Source organism: Pagrus pagrus (assembly GCF_965226575.1).
Source record: "Pagrus pagrus genome assembly, chromosome: 19".
NCBI lineage: Eukaryota > Metazoa > Chordata > Actinopteri > Spariformes > Sparidae > Pagrus > Pagrus pagrus.
This window is the reverse complement of record NC_140203.1, coordinates 12,345,931-12,366,087: the sequence shown is the minus strand read 5'-3', so window position 1 is coordinate 12,366,087 and position 20,157 is coordinate 12,345,931. Positions and strand designations below refer to the sequence as shown.

Genomic DNA, 20,157 nt, shown 5'->3' with positions numbered 1-20,157 from the left:
AGTCAAACAGTCGTCAACACATGCCCTTTCGACTTAATGAACTCACACTCAGACAGCTAATTTTTATATAGCTGTGATCCAATAATTGCAGCAATTAAAGCTGCATTAAGGATTTAATTTTTCGGCCACATGGGGGCAGAAGAACACCACACACAAGGTGACAAACCCGCAGCCCTGACATATTATCACCTTATAAAGTTGTAATGTGTTAGCAACCCCATTGCCTAATTACATCCAGTAGACACAGGGAGACATTTACATTCATTGGGTGTTGTGTTTCTGGCCACATGATGACTTGAGGTCTAATATCCCCTCATATATTCACTGACAATTTGATTAACTGTTAATATAAATGCTGAGGTTCTGACAGTCCTGGTTTTTCTTATCATTGCTCACATATTTCCTGCTTCACTTCTTCCAAACTGTGAGTATCATTCTCAAATCAAAGAAAAATGAATGGTAGCAATTTGTCAATGGGCGTCTTTGTATTAGTATGAACATACCTGAAAATTAGTAGGAGAGCTGGATGGAGGCAGGTCAAATTACTGTGTGGGTTTTATGGTGCTGACAAGAGACATTTTACTGATTCCTTAGTGTTGTGAGGTTGCCATGTCTTGACTGCAATACTCTGGAGTGCAGTACACCATGCAAACTGAGGTATAAAGTATCTGAAAAACTGGCAACATAAGGTTAGAAATCTGGTTATTATTGTATTTTTTAATGTCATTGGCTACATTGCTGCGTTTCATCTTGTATAGCTCAACTGTGACTGGTCATAACACTGTTGGAACGCAGAGGAAGTGTGTCTGTGTACGAATGAACGCTTTATTGAAGTGCTATCCTATTGTGTTTCTCATAATGGCATTAAGATTATGTTTTGAACGTGCATGTAAATGTAACCCAGCATCAGGAAAATAAAAACCGTCCTGACAGATTTAAGGGCAAGCGAATTCAACAGAGAGAGCCACAACAAAAGCTCCCATCTGCTGTTTCATTTTTTAACTTATAGCAATTTGACTATAAAGTAAGTTGTTAACTACAAAAACATTGAAGAAAATGAGAACTCAGGATATTGTGACAGAAGACAGGCGTCCTTTTTTACGCGATTTCGGGACATGAGTACAGAACAAGAGTTTTGTACTTGTTAAAGAAAAATGAAAACATATTCACTCTGATACAATGACATCCAAAAAACACCAGCACACAAGAACACGATCAACTTGGGGACTGCTGGCAAAGCATCTGAAGTACTTGTCTTCTTCTGTTCAGTGTCTGAATTTCCACTGTGCTCACTTTCTCTGCACTTGAGCAGTCTTTGTGTATATTCTGGTCCAGCTCCTGTTTGTTCATGTTCATGATATTTGCTTATAAGTGCAGATGCTGTCACGACAAATTAAGTGATAAGATGCTTGCCTTCCTGCCCAACACAGTCTTACAAATATCCACTGTTGTCAGTGAACCAACACTGATCACATTAAGATGATCAGCAACATGTCCTCTAAAAATATAAATATAAATTCATCTAAACCCTGCCTTGTTTTGGTCCTTTTTTCTTCTTTTCCTTTAATATTTGTATCTGTTGAATGTGAAAAAGCCCTTTTAGCTGTTCTCGTTCCACTCTGGCATGATGCTGACACTATGTACAGTGTGGTACTGGTGTGGCGATAGCGTACGTGGTATGCCGTGTGTATAGAGGTACTCGTTTCCCTGTAGGCCAGCTGTCGGTGACTGGATCCCAGCCCCAGGACTGCACTGGCGGCCGAGAGTCTGGTGGGTCATGGAGCTCTGGTACATGGCAGCGTGATGGCCATCGCCCAGCTGCGGAGAGGCGTGGCCCCCGACCCCGCCAAGTCTGGACACCAGAGACCCTGAGGTGAAGTGAGCGGAGAAGTGCTGGTAGGGCAGCCGCTCCATTGGCTGCATGGTGGTGACGGAGCAACTCCCATAGGGTGAAACACTGGCCCAAGTGTTGCAGCTGATGTCCTCCAAACTAGGAACAGGCTCCGCGCCCTGCGAGGCACTGGCATACATGCAGGCCTGCCGCTGGCTGGATTCACTGCGGTAGGGCCCTCCGGCCAGGCCAAGGCTCTGGGCGTAGCCAACAGGACGGTAGTAATGATCCTCCTCACTGGACGAGCTCTCCAGATAGGCCTTCTTATAGCTGTGCTCACCTGAGTGACAGTCATCCTCCACTGCAGGCAGAATTACACAGTTAAAGAACAGCGTTCCTACAGTGTTAAAATTATTAAATTATATTAAAGGTGCCAAAGGTGATTCTGGAGAAAGATAGTTGATAGTTATCAAATACCAATGCTTTGGGTTGGCAGGTCAGGCTGCCACCAACCCAAAGTGTCATGATACTCAGCAATCAAGTATTTTACATATTTGCACTTTTAAAGCAACATTATGTAACTTTTTTACCTTGAAATAACAGCTTCAAAATCATTGTGATGGTACAGTGTCTTGTAATAGAGTGAATATTGTCTCAGCCACTCCACCCCCATTACTTGTTTCTGCACTGTGTACTGTTATTTTTTATTTTACTTGTACAAAACATAATATAAGCATGTGCTAGCATACACAAAACCGTGGAAAATTCAGGCGTATTTACATTATAATTAATTGTTATAAATAATAAATACAAATTTAGCATAGATTTGTTTAAAGTCTGTGTAAAAGTTGTCATGAAAAAACACATAGTTTGTCCATATATAAAGAAGATATTATAAAATGTACAACATATGTGACTCTCACTTATCGCTAACTGTTTGATGGGCTGTTCGTGGTTATGTGTATTTGCATATGTATCCCATAGCTTGTTTGCACATGATGTCATGTCAATCCATTGCCATGGTACAAACTGCAGATGGAGGGCAGGAAGTGATGTATGAGGAAGCACTAATACAAACTCTCAAAACTTTGTGGCTAATATGTAGTGTTAACTGTTTCCTTACTTTGTAACATTCAAGTTAATGTTTATTTCCTTTGCTGGAGTTTGTAGCTCAGAACAGCAACATGTAGCAACGATAACTAACTAATTTCCCTCAATCTGGTCCACTCTGCTTACCACTCACAATCAAAATCATGTGACTGCAAACACCCAATTAATGAAACGGGGTCATCATCTTACAAAGACATTAACATTAATCTGTTTTCTTGATACATCGGAGCGAACACATTCATCCTTTTAGAGTTCACATCCTACCTTTCCTCTTGATGCAATGGTACTCCTGGCCGTGCTCGTGTGGCAGGGGGTAGGAGCCCGACTGAGGCAGCAAGTCCTGTGAGGTGCTCGTGACCCCGTTCTCACACTGGGAGTACTGGGAGCTCAGGGTGCTCGGGGTGGCCATGCCCTGGACCTCTCCACTGAATGGGCTCTGGCTGGAGCCCACTCTCTGGCGCACTGTACTGCGAGGCACTACTGGATACTCCTTGGTACTATGTGCAGGAACACACACACACACACAAACAGCCAAATACATTTGTTAGTAATTATCTGAACTTGGCCCCCCAAAATATTATACAGCACATGTAAAATCACCTATTTTGTAGTTACGAGGGAACAAATTAGGAACAAATGAGGATATAACTGCTAATTAACCATTAGCTAATGAGTGACACGTATTCCAATTTTATAGAGGAGCAAATAATTACTTAATTTAGAAACAAGTGAGGAAAAAATCAGGAACAAAAGAGAAAATGAGACTTGTTAACTTATGGACAGGTACTCGTGAAGTAATTATTCATTCCTCACTAACGATGCACCACTTCACTTGAAGGGACAAAAAGGGAGGTAATCGGAAGATGATGTTGAAGTAATGAGGGACTAATTAGTAACTACTCAATATTATGTTTCACTACATGGGTTGTGCAAAAACAGTAATTAATGTTTAAGTAATTAGTGATGTCACAGTCATTACTAGTTTTGTGTTGTTCAACGGGTGGTTACGAGTCAGGAACCACCCGTGAAGAAAGTGATTGGTAAGATCGACTCACAGATATTTATGATATATATATTTTTATGCCTAAACAAATTAAATAAACAAACTCTCTTCGTTTTCATGACTGAATAAACTGAATAGACAAACTGACCTTAAGGGACAACACAATTTCATACTGTTTTACTTTGTTTATATGTGGCGGACCCTGCCATCTTTCTAGCTTTAAACAGTGTTCTTATTGTCCTCCGAGAACAGCTTGTTTATTCAGTTATAGGAAGAATATAATATAACATTTCTGTTTGTATTATTACCTAATTAATATTATAAATATGACAATTCTGACTTTTAATTTCTAAACTACATAGCGCTACTTTAATGATTCATTAACACTTGATCTACTATATCTACTATTTTGTCTCAGATTGGGATTAATTAGGGGAGTATTTAGTTACTTACTTACATGCTGACTTCATCAATTATCAAGTTGTTTCTGATTAATTCCTCACTCATTTCTTAATTAAGTAATCATTAAGTAATCATTAGCTACTCAATAAAATTGAATAAAGAGTTGCTCATTAGTTGCAAATAGTTCTTCATTTGTTTTCCAGTGACTACTCAATATTTTGTGTCCCTTATTGTAAAGTATTACGCCGCTATGAATGGTTTATTTGAAAAAATGACAATATTAATAGTTTGATTCTGTGCAGTTTGAGATTTGTACTTGATGACATCCATCATCAGTGAATAAAACCCACTTAGGACACACAGAGAGACACTCCTCGGGGGAAAAAAAAACCCTTTCCAGTGTGCATTTCACTCCTATTAATCCACAGGATCCATCAATAGATCATTTTGCTACTTTTGCTTCTTTGATTTCAGGGATCGCCTCAGTTGAAACAGTGACCTGGTTTTGCAATAAGCTCTCCCCCCCAAAATGTAACCAAGAGCAGACGCACATAGCTTACTGTAATCGGTAGGATTGGACAATGGCATGTAAGATGGATGTTGTGGTTTGGGACTCTCCAGCGTGCTCTACACAAGTTTGGATAGGTAAAATGCATTTCACTCAAAAATGTCGTATTAAACTGTGGCATGCACCCACTTAAAGTAACTTAACGTGCGTCTGATACAATCAAGTGTGCAATCTCTTAAAACGACTTGAAAGTACAGAAATGCACTCCTTGATTTCCTGGGATTTTCCTCCATGACATTAATCTGAAATGCTTAATTAAAGACTTTACTCTGTGGCTCAGAGTGAAGGTTGTGGGAAGGAGGTAGGATTTTAGCACCTTGTGGAAAACAGCTTTTCCAGCTTTTTCTCCTGATTTGGGATTTCTACGTTTGAATGCACAAAGGAGGGGGTGGGGTGGGTGGGTTTGTGAGTTTCAAAACCAGATTTTCTCCTTTGAAAATGTGTTTTCCACGCAGTACGGACGCATGCTCCATCCCTCATCTGGACTGAATAATCGAGAAAAAGAGGGAGAGAGAGCAATGTGGTCGTGTTCTGCCTTGGCTGCCGGACCGAGCGATACCAACACACACATGCACACACACAGGCACACACACACACATGCAGCAGACGTATAAGCAGTTGGAACATCCTGGTGGAGGGAGCTGTGTGGAAGGAAGATGTTGCAGTCGTGTTTCAGAGGTTCTGCCAGATCAGCCATAAAAGTCTTCAGCATGAAAACTGGCGGCAGATCAAGAACTACACTTACATCACTGAAAATAAAACTCACTGAAAATAACACTCATAACTGGCTCGCATTTGGATGATTGAAGGATTAAAGTTAGGGCTTGTTAAGTGACAGTGTGGCCAGGATGTCAGTAATCCATGCAACATTTATCTACTTATCTGACATCATTCGGTTTGTGTCAGTGTTTCCATGAATCAGAATCAATTTTTACAAACGTTTTCTTTAACTACCTTTGCATTCTGGACATCCGGTGCAGCTCCATGTCATCGCTCCCACGAAAGCCTTTCGCAAACGGGTTGTTCTCAATCTTCAGCTGGGTTATCTTAAAACAGCAAAAACACTTAATTAGCAACATGATGTGCAATAAAAAAAAAAAACAACCCAAAACCATTTGCTGCGCTGGCCAGATCACTTCATTACAAAATCTTCAAGTATTTTAAAAAGTCACATGGGCTCCAATTAAAATCAGCACACATGTGCATCATATTTTTTGTCCTAAAACACAGCAGCTTAGATTGTTAAATGTATCAATAGACAAGTATTTTACAGCTTGAGGCTCGTATGATGACAACATTACAGCATGTTTGGATTTTGGTAATCTTCTTGGATGCGTCTAACTGCTCACAAGTTACCCAAGAGAATGGAAGAATACATTTCCAGAAACCTAAGATGCTTTTAGGGAACCGAAGCTAAACAACTCAATAAAAACAAGTCCCAATTTGACATATTTTCATTGCAGAATTTATAATGTTACAACTGATGGTCTCAAAGCTTAGCAGATAGTTGGCACGTTGCTTGACAGATGCAAATAAAGCGATTCATAATATTTTGCTTGAAACGTCTTTGTAAATATCGGACAAACTGAATGCAGAGAGCCACCCCGAAATAGTCCGTTAATCCCAAAGAGGTTAAACACAATCCAGGGATATCCCTCTCATGAGCAGTGGTTTCTGGCAGGTAATTAGTTGGCAGCTCTCGTGTGCTTCCAGCTCTCTGACAAGACTGGAGGTTTGTCTGCACGCTGGCTGACACTTTCCCCCCAAAACCTTGTAAAATCTCTCGTGTGACACTTCGCTAGCTTCTTGTTAATACTCGCAGCCTGGCAGAGCGTTTATATATTGTTTCATCTCTAGTATAAGAAAAAAGTTCAGGGTCCTGTTGAACTCCTGTTACCCTCTGCGGGCGTTCCAAGAAGAAATACAGCTAGACAAACAATCACCCGCTCCAAAGTGATAGCCTCAGTCCAGTTTATAGGAGAAGAAAATAACATATTTTGCAAGACACATTAGAGGCTGACTGGAGGGTGGAAATGATCAGAGAGGAGAATATGAATATTGTTAAAAAATAATATGAAAACAGACTCTAGACAATCAGACAAAATTCATTCACGGCTTCAAAGACTGCACATTTTTTACAAGACTGTATCCAAACTACGCTCATTAAAAAAAAACAAACAAAAAACTGAGGCCTATATAAACATATTTCCAGATGCTTTGGGCTATTTTAGCTACAAGAAGTGAAGTACCTTAAAATAAGATTTATTAAAAAAGCTCTTTTTTTTTTTATTCTTAAAGAAAAAAAAAACATATTATTTCAGAAAACACACTTTGGAGACGTGTTTTAATTAACGACAAAGACTTGAAACCAGAGACCTTGACCACTTTCATTAGCTGAGAGTCTAACAGGTGAATTGGACACATGCCTGCCTGCCTGCCTGCAGCACATATTGCTTTGGCAGATGTTAGGAGTGTTTGATTAGACAGTTGTGGTGGTAAAAGCGCCTGGAAATCAGAAATGCTTGTTTTTTCTGCAGGTCTGGAAAGCCCCAAATAATTAGCCCCGGGGTTACGATCTCAGCCCCCAATAAGATGTTTGGAAATAATGAATGGTTTCTACAGCATGTCGGTCATTTGCGCTTCCTGTTCCCAGAAAGCGCGGAGACTTGGGATTGGCTGCGGGGACATTACGAGCTTTCGCCCCTTTTCTCCCTTATTCCCCAAACTAAAAACATATAGGCCTGCGTGCGTGGTTAAATGATGTTAAACAGACGCTGTTTACACATATCTGTATTCCACAGGTTTTTTTGTTTTTGTTTTTCTTTCCCAGAAATTTGCGCAGAGTAAATACTGAGTTTTATTTCTGCAAGGCTTGACACGCAAGTGAGGCTGCCCGGCCTGAAGAAAACTCTTATTTCATGTTATTATAAACAACCTTTTTCTAAACTGGTGAGTAAAAGTATAAAAATAAAAATCTTGCAGTTTTTTTCAGCTTTTATATTCTCAAGCAAAACAATTTTAATTTAATATTTATTAACGTTACAAATGATTGTAACGGACCGCAAGAAAACTAACAGAGAGGATGCAAAACAGAAAAAAAAGAAAATAGAAGTATAGATTTAAAACGATTAAATGAAATATATATATTAATTTTAAATCAAACTACACTTCAAAGTTGCGCAAATCTCAGCAACAGGCGCAGAGCAATTTGAATAAAAAAAGAAGCCTTAAGCGGCAATCCATTAATTTGGGAGCCAAACGCTAATCTATCAAATTTGTAATCAAGTTAATGAACTCCAGTTTTTTTTTCTGCTATTAAATGTCAAATTAACTTTCAAAAAACCCTCAAATTTAAATTAAATAATCTGCAGAAACTGTTTAAAAGTGCTCATAAAGTCGTGGAAGTTCGCACTAACTTGGTTGCATAACGAATTATTATTATTATTATTTACTATTATTATTTAACAACAACAACAACAACAACTGTAATAATAATAATAATAATAATAATAATAATAATAATAATAATAATAATAATATGATTATCCTTGTACTCCGCTGTTTTTCCTGTGTTGTTGTGCAGGTTTTCTTTAGAGGTAACCCTCCTGAGGATGTCGCGCACTGACGCCAGGGTGGATCCTGTGTTTATCTGCAGCTCGTCTCTCTCTGCAGCGCGCCGCGGGCCTGTAACTTGGAAGAAGTCTCTTGAGGTCAGACGTCGTCTGGTCGGGTATCTGAAGTTTTCCCTCGTCTGTCAGTGCCTCGGCGTGATATCGGAGATTTTCAGCTGACAGTGACAAGGCTTTTACTTAAACCTCACAGGGAACCGCGCCTCTCATTTTCTCCGTGCGCAAAATTCAATAGACCACTTGTGTGTTTTTTTTAATTCTTACTTTCCTTTACTTGACTTTCCTCTGTTTGCGTTTCCTCAGTGTTTTCCTTCCTTGCCACGTTTGTTAAAAAGAAATAGCCTCATAAAATGCGCTGTGAATTTAAAGTCACCACACTGCAATAACAAAAAATAGACGCATCCAAAAGAAACCTCCTCCATGCAGGACTCACCTTGTGGTTCTGGTAGGACGTGACCGCAATGAAGGCCGTCTCGGGGAAGACGTGAGTGCAGAAGGCCGTGTTCTTGGAGCCGAAGCCGTTGTTTTCATCCGCCTTCACGATGTGGATCCTCGGCTGATACTTGTGCATCGAATTCAGGATGATCTGAGGGAAAGAAGAAAGAGACCAGCGTGAAAAACTTGATTACATGTTATCACAGAGAAAAGCTGCTAAAACACCCAGAATTAGATTCACACTCCTCTGAAGAAAAAGTCAAAATAAAAAGTGAAGCCAAAGTTACTTTGACAAAGTAATGCAATGCAAAAAAGAAGGAGAAAAACATTAAATCAGTTTTGACTGCATGAACATTAACTTTCTCTTTTTCTTTTAATTGCTTTTTAGTTGCCCAACTACCACATTTTCTTGAATTTGTGTGGTGAGCATGTCGCAATACATCTTAAGGCTCAGCTCTAGCACTCTATGTATTTATCTATTACATTAAGGACTGAAATGAAATGCAAACTGCAAAGATGAAAGTAATGTGGAGCGATCTAATGCAGAAATGAAGCCATTTTATTGCCATAATTTGTGTATGAATTCAGACATTAGTGGTGGAAAAAAACAAGAAAATGCTCGCCAGCTACTCAGATTGAAGCAATATACTTAATTAATCTCGCTGATGGGAAATAGATCAAATTAAGCAGAACTTTAAAAAAAAAAAAACTTTCTGTGGCAGACATTACTTGTCAACTAAAGGTAAAACTTTTATGGCACTACGAAATCTAATGAACGCTTTATTGCTTTCGTAAATATTCAAATAAAATCGGGACACATGCACCCTTATTAATTTTTTTCAGGAGGCTATATGACTGTTTCTTCTAATTTAAAAGAACTAAAGGTCAGACTGAGACTCCATTAACTCCCTACATTACAATAACTGTTCCCCAGTAGTCACGCAGGATAGATGAGCAGTCCCAGGAGGATAATAGGCTGACACAAGCCCTTCCCTTGTCGCCCCTCTCCTAACCTGACTAACCTAGTTCGTGCTAACTGATGGCTACTACCGGTGGCTAGCTTGGCGACATTAAGACGCGGTCCGCACAGCTGAACTTGAGCCTTGAACTTCTCTTTTGAGGCCCCCTCATCCGTGGGTCTTAAGTCTAATTGTTTTGACGGAGCGAGGGGGACACGGTCATCAGCCTGGAGCAGATCTAATGGTTTTTTATTGTCATCAGATCCATGTATATCTTAAGATTAAAAAAAAAAACAGCTGTATTTCTCCCTTCCCCTCCACTTAATACCCCCCCTCTCCTTTTTTCGCCCACCTACCCCCACCTCTCTGTCCCACAGGCATTCCCACTCTGTTATCTTAAAGCTTGTTTTTGTACCTGCCTTTCACTGCCAGCATGAGGAGAGACAAGGGATCGCCCTCCTGTAGCATTAAACATAACATAACCCCAAGTCCTTTCTTAGAGCCAAGTGAACCATAGGGGCTTACATAGGATACAACAGTCATCCATTATCAATATCCAGCTGAACCTGATCTCATTTCATGGTGCGATAGGTTTTTGCAATGGGCAGAAACTGGGCTGAAAGTGTGTTTAAACTGCCTGCCATGCACAGTGTGGATGCAGGATGATTTAATGGGAGATAGCACTGACCCTGTGCAGAAAATATCAGTGAGGGTTGGATGCCTTGGAGATGGAAACTCTGCTTTTACAATTTTTACAATCTACCATAAATAAACTATCTGCAGGGAAGGGTTACGAGGCTGCATAGTTGGATCTAAGTTGGGAATAGTTTCACCAAAAGTCTCAGGTTGAGAAAAGCAAAATCCTGGGATTGTTTTGGTCCCTTGCAAATTAAAAATGCTCTTGACCGCATGTCCCAAACTATCAAGCAGCGCAAGCATTCTGTTGGGATTCATTTGAGGCTTCGAGGCGCCACGAAGAAGCTTCTCAAAACTATCCGAGCAAAGTGCAGAGAAGAAGTGGGTGACACAAAACATTTTTCCCATGCATGCATTCGTTAATGGATTCACTTGAGGTCTGCAGAGATACGCCGACGACTGGGACAAACCACGACAACAAGCCCCTTCAGTGCGGAAGCTAAAAATGTCTGCCACGTTAGAAGTTGCGTGGAAATATCTAAATGCACATTTCACCGGGTAAAAGAGCACGCTCCACTGACTGTGGGATCCCAAAGTCCAGTATGTTGTGGGGGCAGGGGTGTAGAGACCACCCACTGGGGCCCCAGCACACGCCTCGTCTCCCCGGCCCAGCCGCTGCCCTGCCTGGGTCCCTGTCTGTATCTCTGCCCCCCCTCCCCCTCCCGCCCCTGGATGATAGTATTTAATGATAGTGAGGGATCACTCTGGGTCCCGAGCCGCTGCCCTCTGCTTTCAAGTTCCACCACATCAGAGAGTTTCCCCGAGCCTCGGGATTAGCAGGCTTTGTACACACCATCATCTATTGCTCATCGCACACTGCCACTCAAGTATAAACAGTGCGATCCTCACACTCCACCCTCCTGGCCAAAACATGTGTGGGAAGACAGGGAGACGAGTGCAGGAGCGAACCGAGGGCGGGAGACAAATAACACTGAGAAATATTCCAGAAGTTGAGGAGGAGATCAAAGCAAGAAAGTGCAGCTCGGTACGAAACCTGAGACACAAACAAATGATTTTTGTAGGAATTCAAAATACAGAAACTATTTTGTTAGTTTAATCTGTAACAATGAGGCCAAAGTAGCACCAGTGCGGTGGTTTGAGAAGTTTTTGCACCTTTTACTAATACCTCGATGTAATACTGCGTGTAAAGTTTCACTTAAAGTCTCCTCCAGTCAAACATGTGCTTTTCTTCTTCTTCTTCTTCCTACAGTTGAATGTTTGAGCTTCACTGTGTAGAAAAGATGTTCATGCAGAAGGCTGTTTTCACATTCACTGCTCAAAAATGTAAGTTGTTTCTGTGCTCATTTCAAATCTGACTTGAAGAGGCGGGCTTTCGAGCAGGATTTGTGACATCACAAATAGTGTGGCGGCTGATCCTGGTCCAATACTCAGGGTACACATACACTGACTACGGACTTTACGCTGATGTAGAAAACACGTTGTGTTCAGCAGTCAGACTCGTAGAATGAGAAATGTTTGCATACTCATATATTCTGGATTTATTAATGAGGGAGAAGGAGTGGGTGCCATTTTAAGGATCTTGCTGTGGTAATTTGACTTTTTTCTGCAAAAACAATGTCAGACACACAATAGAGAGTTTATATGTGTGCTTTCATACACGTGTGGAGGGGATCTTTAAGTAAAATTTGAACACTATAAAAAAATATTTATTTTACAGGATGACCCCTTCCAGTGTGTTGTATTATTATATACAGTACATGATATGAATTATGATGACTGATGCATTCAGTTAGCGGCATTTAATTGATGCATTTGGTCAAGATGGAGCTTCTGTATGCAACTTTTATCCTGTTGGATAGTTTAATTGAGAATTGTAGCATATTTCACGAGCCAATCACGTTTTCTGCTTGAATCTTAAAGCTGCTGTACGTTATATATCTTTATTAAAGTAAGTGTTGAATAGCTCCGTGTTCCAACAGTAATCGTTGTTACAGAGTGTTTGGTTGGTAACTCATGTCTCTTAAAATAAAATTTCTGGTATCCCTGCCCACTTTATCCAATCAGGACAGAGAACCCCATGAAGAGGCGGTCCAGAGAGCGGGACACTCCTGTCTGCTGTCATGTCTGGTGACGACTTCCGAGTTCATGTGGTGATGAAGAGAGGAGGGAGGAGATTGCTAAATGCAAAACTGACAGGAAGTTCTCTCAAGTGAGGACAATGTCTACAGCAGCTTTAACCTGTGGAGTAACTACTGTGATGTAACTGTCCAAGAAATGTAGTTGATTAAAAAAAGTACTTTTCCTTATTAAATGTAATGAAGTTAAAGTGTAAATGTAAAGACTCGACTACAAGTTGTTCAAAATTGTATTAAAATACTGTAGTTGAGTAAATGTATTTAGTTACTTTGGTCTGTTCTTGGTCTTAACATGCATGTGTACAATAAATAAATACCATGAAAACACATTTTCCACGATTAGAATGTAATTGTCAATGAAATAAATTGCATGGAGAAATTGAACCCATCACATAAGATGTGATCAATATATCATATATTGAGAAATATTAAGATGTAACTCATTACATATGCCATTGAAACACCCTATTGTGTTTGCAGAGAGAGACCCAGTGATACTGAAGTCAACTTAACATCAATAAAAATACAGTTGTAAAAGAAAACAGACACACTATCCTATTCAAAAATGTAATCCTGGCAACAAGTTGTTGCTGCACAAATATGGTTTCATTTGAATAAACAGCAGAGCTGCACACTTAACTTCACACAAACACACTAAAGCTTCAGACTTCTTCACAACAGTCCGGAGCCGGAGAGCTCGGCCCTGCTCGGCCCGCTGACGTGCGTCTAATTAACCAGACATTTCTATTCATGACTGCTGCAGGCGGTCCATCTTAACCCGCTCCAATCTACATCAGCAACATTGGTCTCATGTCTCCCTGCTAGTAATTATAAATCATCCACAGGTTATTTCAACCAGCTGGACCAACAAGCTGATGGAATATGTTTCTGGCCAGCCACCAGCGTTTCATTTATGAATCCCAGGGTGCTGTCTCCCAGCACGAAAGAGGGCGAGCCAAGAACCACTGCAACCAATCAAAAATGTACTTTAACCCCAAGTTTACAACACTGCTCACATTCCGACTGAGCTCCAGTTTCACTTCACCAGCTGGGCTTTGGCAGGGCAACAATCATTATAGGTGCCATGTGGACAGATAGTGGCTCGTGTTTGTAGAAATACATATGCATGTTTTTTTTGTTTTGTTTTTTTATGCTTGGATAATAAAACATAGATGATTAAGTGAAAAAGAGTCTCATTATTAGAATCACAATCAAACTGAATACCTGTGGCTGTGTACATTATTCTCAGTCTGTGTTTAATGGTCATGATAATTAGAATAAATCAAACATTATCACGAACAAGACTGCATGTTTTAGTGCTGCCTCTTATTGACATATATTCATGGAAAACAACTTAAGTGCATCTTATTATTAAACTTGACTACAGATTTGAACTTAAATCAGTTAAACACCTATAATCATTATTTTAATAATGTCATCTTAATTTAAATTCTTGTGTTTTTCCTCAGCATTAACCTCACTTCCTTATAAACAAAACAGCTTTTGATGTACCTTTTGCCGACTTCGTAATTGTTTTTTTTTCCCTTTAATGACCGGGCCCTATTAGTAAGAAGGCTAATTATTCTGTTTCTACAACAAGACATCAATTTGGCCTCAATGTGCCCATCAAGTTAAATTTTATGAAAACCTGCCGCCAACAGGCCCATTTGTTGATGAAGTAAGTGATGTTTGTGTTCTCTGTTTTGGGTAAGACAGGAATCACAAAAGCCCCGGGCCAGATAGTGAGTGTAGAATAATGAGGAGTTAAAGTTAGGAAATGGGTACCATACAGTCCCTCACTGGTGAGAGGGGGGTGGGGGTGCAATTGCCTCTTTCCGTTTTGCTAAAAAGTGCCCAACTGTTCCCCTATACTTATGAAAGCAGACTTCCAGGAGGTCTGCAACTTTAATGCATCTAGGGGGTGCTATAATAAACCTGGGCAACGAAAAGAACCAAAGAGGTTCCAGGACGCTGGAACCGAAACATGTTGTTCCAACTTTAACATCAACGTTTGGCAGACGGACGAGATTCGGTTGATTTTCTTGAATCAGAATCAACAGTTGAGGTTTTCTCCAATTATACTATGATACATTATTATACATTGTTTATATTGTGAGGAGTCGGGCTGTACGTTGTTTGCATTTTACGTTGTTTAAAATGTAAATTCACATTATCAAAGCAGTTATTCATGTATTTCTCGTGGATGGATTAAAAAAAAACATGTCCTCAAAATCACCTCCCTGGTTCTTGTTTTTCAAAAGAACATCAGACATTATTTAATTTAAAAATTTGTTTATAATTTACTGTCGGAAGAACCAATATCCTGTCCTTTTAACTCATCTGTTCTGGGTTTACTTGTGCTTTTAATAAAGAATTTACACAAAGATATTTTAATAAAGACGATCAATCCATAGCTTATTCATTAAAAAAAAAATCATATATCCTTTCCCTGACAATTAAAAAAAAGAGGTTGATATTTTCTTTGAATTTTTGAAGCTCAAACACTTAAAACTATCATTTGCATTACACTTTTTAATTAACTGTGCAACACCAGCAAGCTTCAAGGAAACTCTGCAAGGATAATAAACTGTGTTCTGTTTCTCTTTTTATTGAAGAGACAGATTTTTTCCATTTTGGTTGTATAAAAGACTAGAAAATAAATAATGAAAGTTTGAAAATCAAACATTCAAAGACCAAAACACGAAATAATAAATTAGCAAAAATACGTGACAAAACAAAATAGTTACAACTTACTAGTTTCTTTAATTTGATTTTTTAAATACTACTTCAGCCTACATACTGTTTGTCCAATGAATAAATTAAACTTAATAGCAAAACCAAAACCTCTCAGGGTCAGTGAGTTTATAAGGCCTGATGCTGGAGAACTGAGGGCGTGACTGTTAAATGTTTAAAGCATATTCTACAAGCAACATTAAGCTTTAATGGTGCCAAACCATCCACATCACTGTTTGTCTAAAAGAAAGTGGATATTTTTTCTTCACAATTAAAGGAGGAAAATAACCTTTAAAGTGCAGGGCGCAATAGCTGAGTGAATATATGATACAGTTTTATTTAATTAAAAATATATTGTCAAAACGTCTCAACAGAAACACGAAAAATAAACTTTAAACTGTTTAAAATGGGTTTTAAAAGTAGGTAGTCACACGTTTTGAATAATAATAATAATGATAATAATAATAATAATAATAATAATAATAATAATAATAATAATAATAATAATTATACTTGTTATTATTATTATATTATAATTATAATATAATAATAACATTCAGATCTGTCTTGACGCAAATGATTTGCCCAATTTCGAAAATTCACAAAGAAACGCAGAGCGAAGTTTTGAAATGAATCGAGGAAAGCAAACATTTATCAATGACCATCAGTGGAAACCAGCATTTGTTGTAAAAGGTAAAACAAGGAAAGAAAAAAAGCTGCCTGAAAGGCCGCGTGTCCGTAACAACCCTCCCTGCTGAAGTGCCACTGAGCAACACAACAAATGCGCAAACAAAATATCCTGGACTTGGATCAGAGCAGCAGCGGGTTATTAATAACAGCATGGACAGACACACAGACACGGGGTTAAATAGTAGGGATGATAGGCCTAGGCACCTACGTGTCCGAACGGGTCCAGGTGGTTGTTGGTCAGTTTCAGCTTCTGGAAGGAGACGAGCTGCCTCATCCAGTGCGCGCCGGTGGCCGGGGAGTCCGGGTGGACGTAGAGCCTGCCGGGCATGGCGGGCTCTGCCTTCCCGGTCACAGACCTGGATCACAGCAACACAGTCACACTGTTACACCTTGGACTCATGTGCCAGCAGTTTTCTTGGTGTTAAATGTTAATTAGTCGACATTTCCACAACATCTGCGGGCTATTATTTCAGTATAAACATTTGGAAATTACGCACAGGAATATCTGAATTTAATGCAACTTATTTCAAGGAAAATCTTTTTAAAAAATTAACTAAAATTCAGAAACAATAGGAGGATACTCTTGCTAACTTCTACAGCTACTGGAATTTACTCTATAAGAATCTCATTTTTACGCACTTGCCTCAGAGGCCACCAGGACGCTCGTTTACCTCTCTGTCAAAACTTCGCTTCTTTAAGTCAAACAGAACAAAAACGTGACCCCCGGTGCCACCGTGCATTGTTTATAATAGTTTGGGAAGTGGGTTTTGTATTATAGGAGGTCAAATTAGAGCTGGTAGCCATTGTTTTCCAACATCGTTAGATCAAGAGGAGAATTAGTTCCAGGACATGCTTTGGACAGGTCATTATCGGCAGTATTGGCATGTGATTATCCTCTTTGAGGAACCCCTCATTGAGAGGCGCTGACCCAAACAAGACATTCCTCACCAAGGTTAGGGAGATCGACATTACACTAAACAAATAGCAATGTTTGGTGAAAGACAGCCTTGTTGCGATGCGCACATAGCCTATAGGCTGGTGAAGCTATAGGAACAGTCATTAACGTTCATTCAGCGCTGAAAAGTCAGCTCCGGCAGAAACATGTCTCCCTGCTGACTACATTTCTTGGCAAGCGTTAGAAAAGACACAGTTCATAATTCTCGGGGAATTAATATGTCCACTTCCGATTCTCGTCCATCAGGACAACAATATAAAATTTCCTGCCGGAGTATAAACTCCAGAGAGAGTGGCTTCAACACAAGCCACTCACACAAAACAATGACCCTCATTATTGCGCGCGTAAAATTCAAGAAAAACCTCAAGATAAAAATATTTTACCCACCATTTGTTATCGGCGAATTTGTATCGATGGTCATCCGCAGGAACGACATCCATCAGGAGAATATATTTAGTTTTGGGGTTCAATCCCGTGACCTTCACTTTGAAGCTGGGGAACATTCGCCTGTAAAAAAAGGGACAAAAAACACAGTTTATTGCGCTCAAACTGAGGAAACAAGGAGGCTGCTGCATCCACAGAAATAGAGTGTGGTGCGTTTTCACGGGCCTCTGCTCTGTGGAAGAAGTCACTGAAATTCAAATCCAAATTTAGCCGTTTTCAAACACAAACTTTTACAAAATAGAGAATAAGCGTTTTGACTTTTTCTTCTTGCAAACAAAATTACAATGCACGCGGTCAGCTCGCGTGTGGTGGTTTAAAATGTCAAATAAAAGCTTTTGTTTGGTTTGGAGAGGGACGGACTAGTTTGAGGACGGGACAGGGCGTCAGGTCTGCGTTTTAAAACGTTTTTCAGCGCGGGCCAGATCTTTGCTGCGTCCGACGAGTAAATCATTTGGATATTTGGTAGCTGTCACACTGCAGGGAAGAAAAAAAAACACATAATTTAGTAAGTTAGTCTCACGAGTGGAAGGGAAGGGCCAGAGGACGAGGGAGAGGGGGGAGGAGGAGGGGGGGATGCTGTGTAATATCAGCTCACGCCAGAAACAGGAGTGAAATGACTGACGGGAGTATAATGGAGACTTTATGCAGCTGTGAGAAAACAACTGTACAGTGAAATGTGGCCGCGTTCAACTGTTAATATTCATCATTCATAACAGAGCCGCACACACACACACACACACACACACACACACACACACACACACACACACACACACACACACACACCATCGGTCGTGATGCGTACAGTCAAGTTCACACTCAGCCGACGGACCGACTGGTTTGACTGGATGCAGTGTGACACGTACAGTCCGTGCGTAAAGTGTTGCTCTCTCTCTCTCTCTCTCTCTCTCTCTCTCACACACACACACACACACACACACACACACACACAACACAGAGAAATGAACGAAAAATGCCCCTAAAATGACTTAATTTCGCTTATTTTCTAAGAAACATTGCGCAAAGAAAAAAAGAAAAACGTCTCCAACTCAGCAGAATTTTACACCCGAGACACTTCTTTGGATTTTCTCTCTCGTTGCTCGATGCAGTTGTTGCATTTCCCAACAGGGCCACCCAGACTAAAATGTAGGCTACGCTCACGTGGTGTTGCAGAGCCTCTAAAGCGTCCACCAGATGCTCTGTGTTTTCTCTGTCATTCCTCACGTATGTCCAAAATCCCCACGCAGGAAAAAAAAAAAAAAAAATCCAGCCCGGCCAAGTGTGAGTCTACATTTTAATTCCAATCCAGGCCTACATATAATTCATGTGTTATAATTGCGTGGAGCCGTGCATGCAGTCAATCCTCTGGAAAGGTGTTAAATAATAATAATAATAACAATGATGATGATGATGATGAATATTTTTATGTTTGTCTTCTTACCTTCCAGCTTTGGTGATGATCATCTCCGTCCCCACCTCGTGAAACTTCGCCCAGAGTTCCCTCTCGTGCAAGTAGACCTTTATTCCCTCCATTCCCTTCAAAATAAAACATCTCAGTGCCCATGGTGCGCACAGCATCGCTGCAACAATTACACTTTTTACGCAGAGGTGTCAAGCACTGCTGCAACACTAACGTGGCTGTGAGGCCGCCTGAGTTAAATCGCCTGCTGTCTTAAAAATATGATTAAAAAAAATTCAAGAGCCATGCAAGAAACTGTGCACCCCTCAGCTGTACATTAAAGTCAAAACAATACATAATGCAGGGCATGTAGTGACAGTGTAACCCTGTGGAACCACTTAATTTAACATGTGGTTGTGATCTGTCTCTCTGTCTTAATACAAACACACATATAAATAATATGCACACAGTCAGAGCGCCTTGTTCATTATTCTCCTACAGAATTTATTCCTCTCGGAATTTAGTCTTAAAAATGAGCGAAAAGTTCTTTTAAATTTTTTTTAAAAGTTGCTTCACTTCTCAAATTAATTCTCTGAGGTCAGTTTATTTGTGCACACAGTAAACATCGAATGAAAGAAAGTAAAAAAAAAAAAACTTCAGAAGAAGTAAAAGAAGCTAAATTAGATAAATCACTTTATCACATTCTCTGTAAGATTTCGTGCGTATTTTAACACCCGAGTCGAGGATGAAGCGCACGTTCTGGTGAATAATAAACATCTTTTATCGTGAGTGTGACCCCCATTAGTCCTCGGCTGAGCAGCCTGAGAGTGGGGCCTACCTTCACACTGACCGACACTGACCTGCTGGATGTAAGTTGTCTGTGATGATGGAGATTTGCTCGAGGTCCCGTTCTGTTTCTCTGATTTATTATCGCTCGGTAATTCCCTTGAATCCGAGCCACCGGGAGAGTTTTGAAGGCCAAAAGTCTCCTCTTGGTCCGCCATGACCGCCGGAGCTCCGAGAGCTTACACTGTCCCAGCTGCAAGACCCAAACAGAGATGTCAGTGAGAGGGACTGGACCTCACTTTTTTTTTTTTTTTTTTTTAAACATGGTTAGAGACAGAAGTTTACACACAGATCAACTTTATTTTTCACCATATGTTTTACAGGCTAACAGAGCTCGGAAATATCAGCTTTAAAAACCAAG

At 40.1% G+C, this 20,157-nt stretch overlaps 1 protein-coding gene across 1 annotated transcript; it reads right to left on the bottom strand.

Annotated features, from left to right (window-relative positions):
* Nucleotides 1-1,599: 1,599 nt before the first annotated feature.
* On the bottom strand, nt 1,600-19,954 carry tbx5a (T-box transcription factor 5a; the record flags this gene model as incomplete). The annotated part of the gene is made up of 8 exons (XM_084382701.1): nt 1,600-2,192; nt 3,206-3,438; nt 5,869-5,960; nt 8,977-9,129; nt 16,361-16,508; nt 17,495-17,614; nt 18,993-19,087; nt 19,811-19,954. The coding sequence occupies 8 exons, from the start codon at nt 19,952-19,954 to the stop codon at nt 1,600-1,602; spliced, it is 1,578 nt and encodes a 525-aa protein (XP_084238827.1).
* Nucleotides 19,955-20,157: the final 203 nt, after the last annotated feature.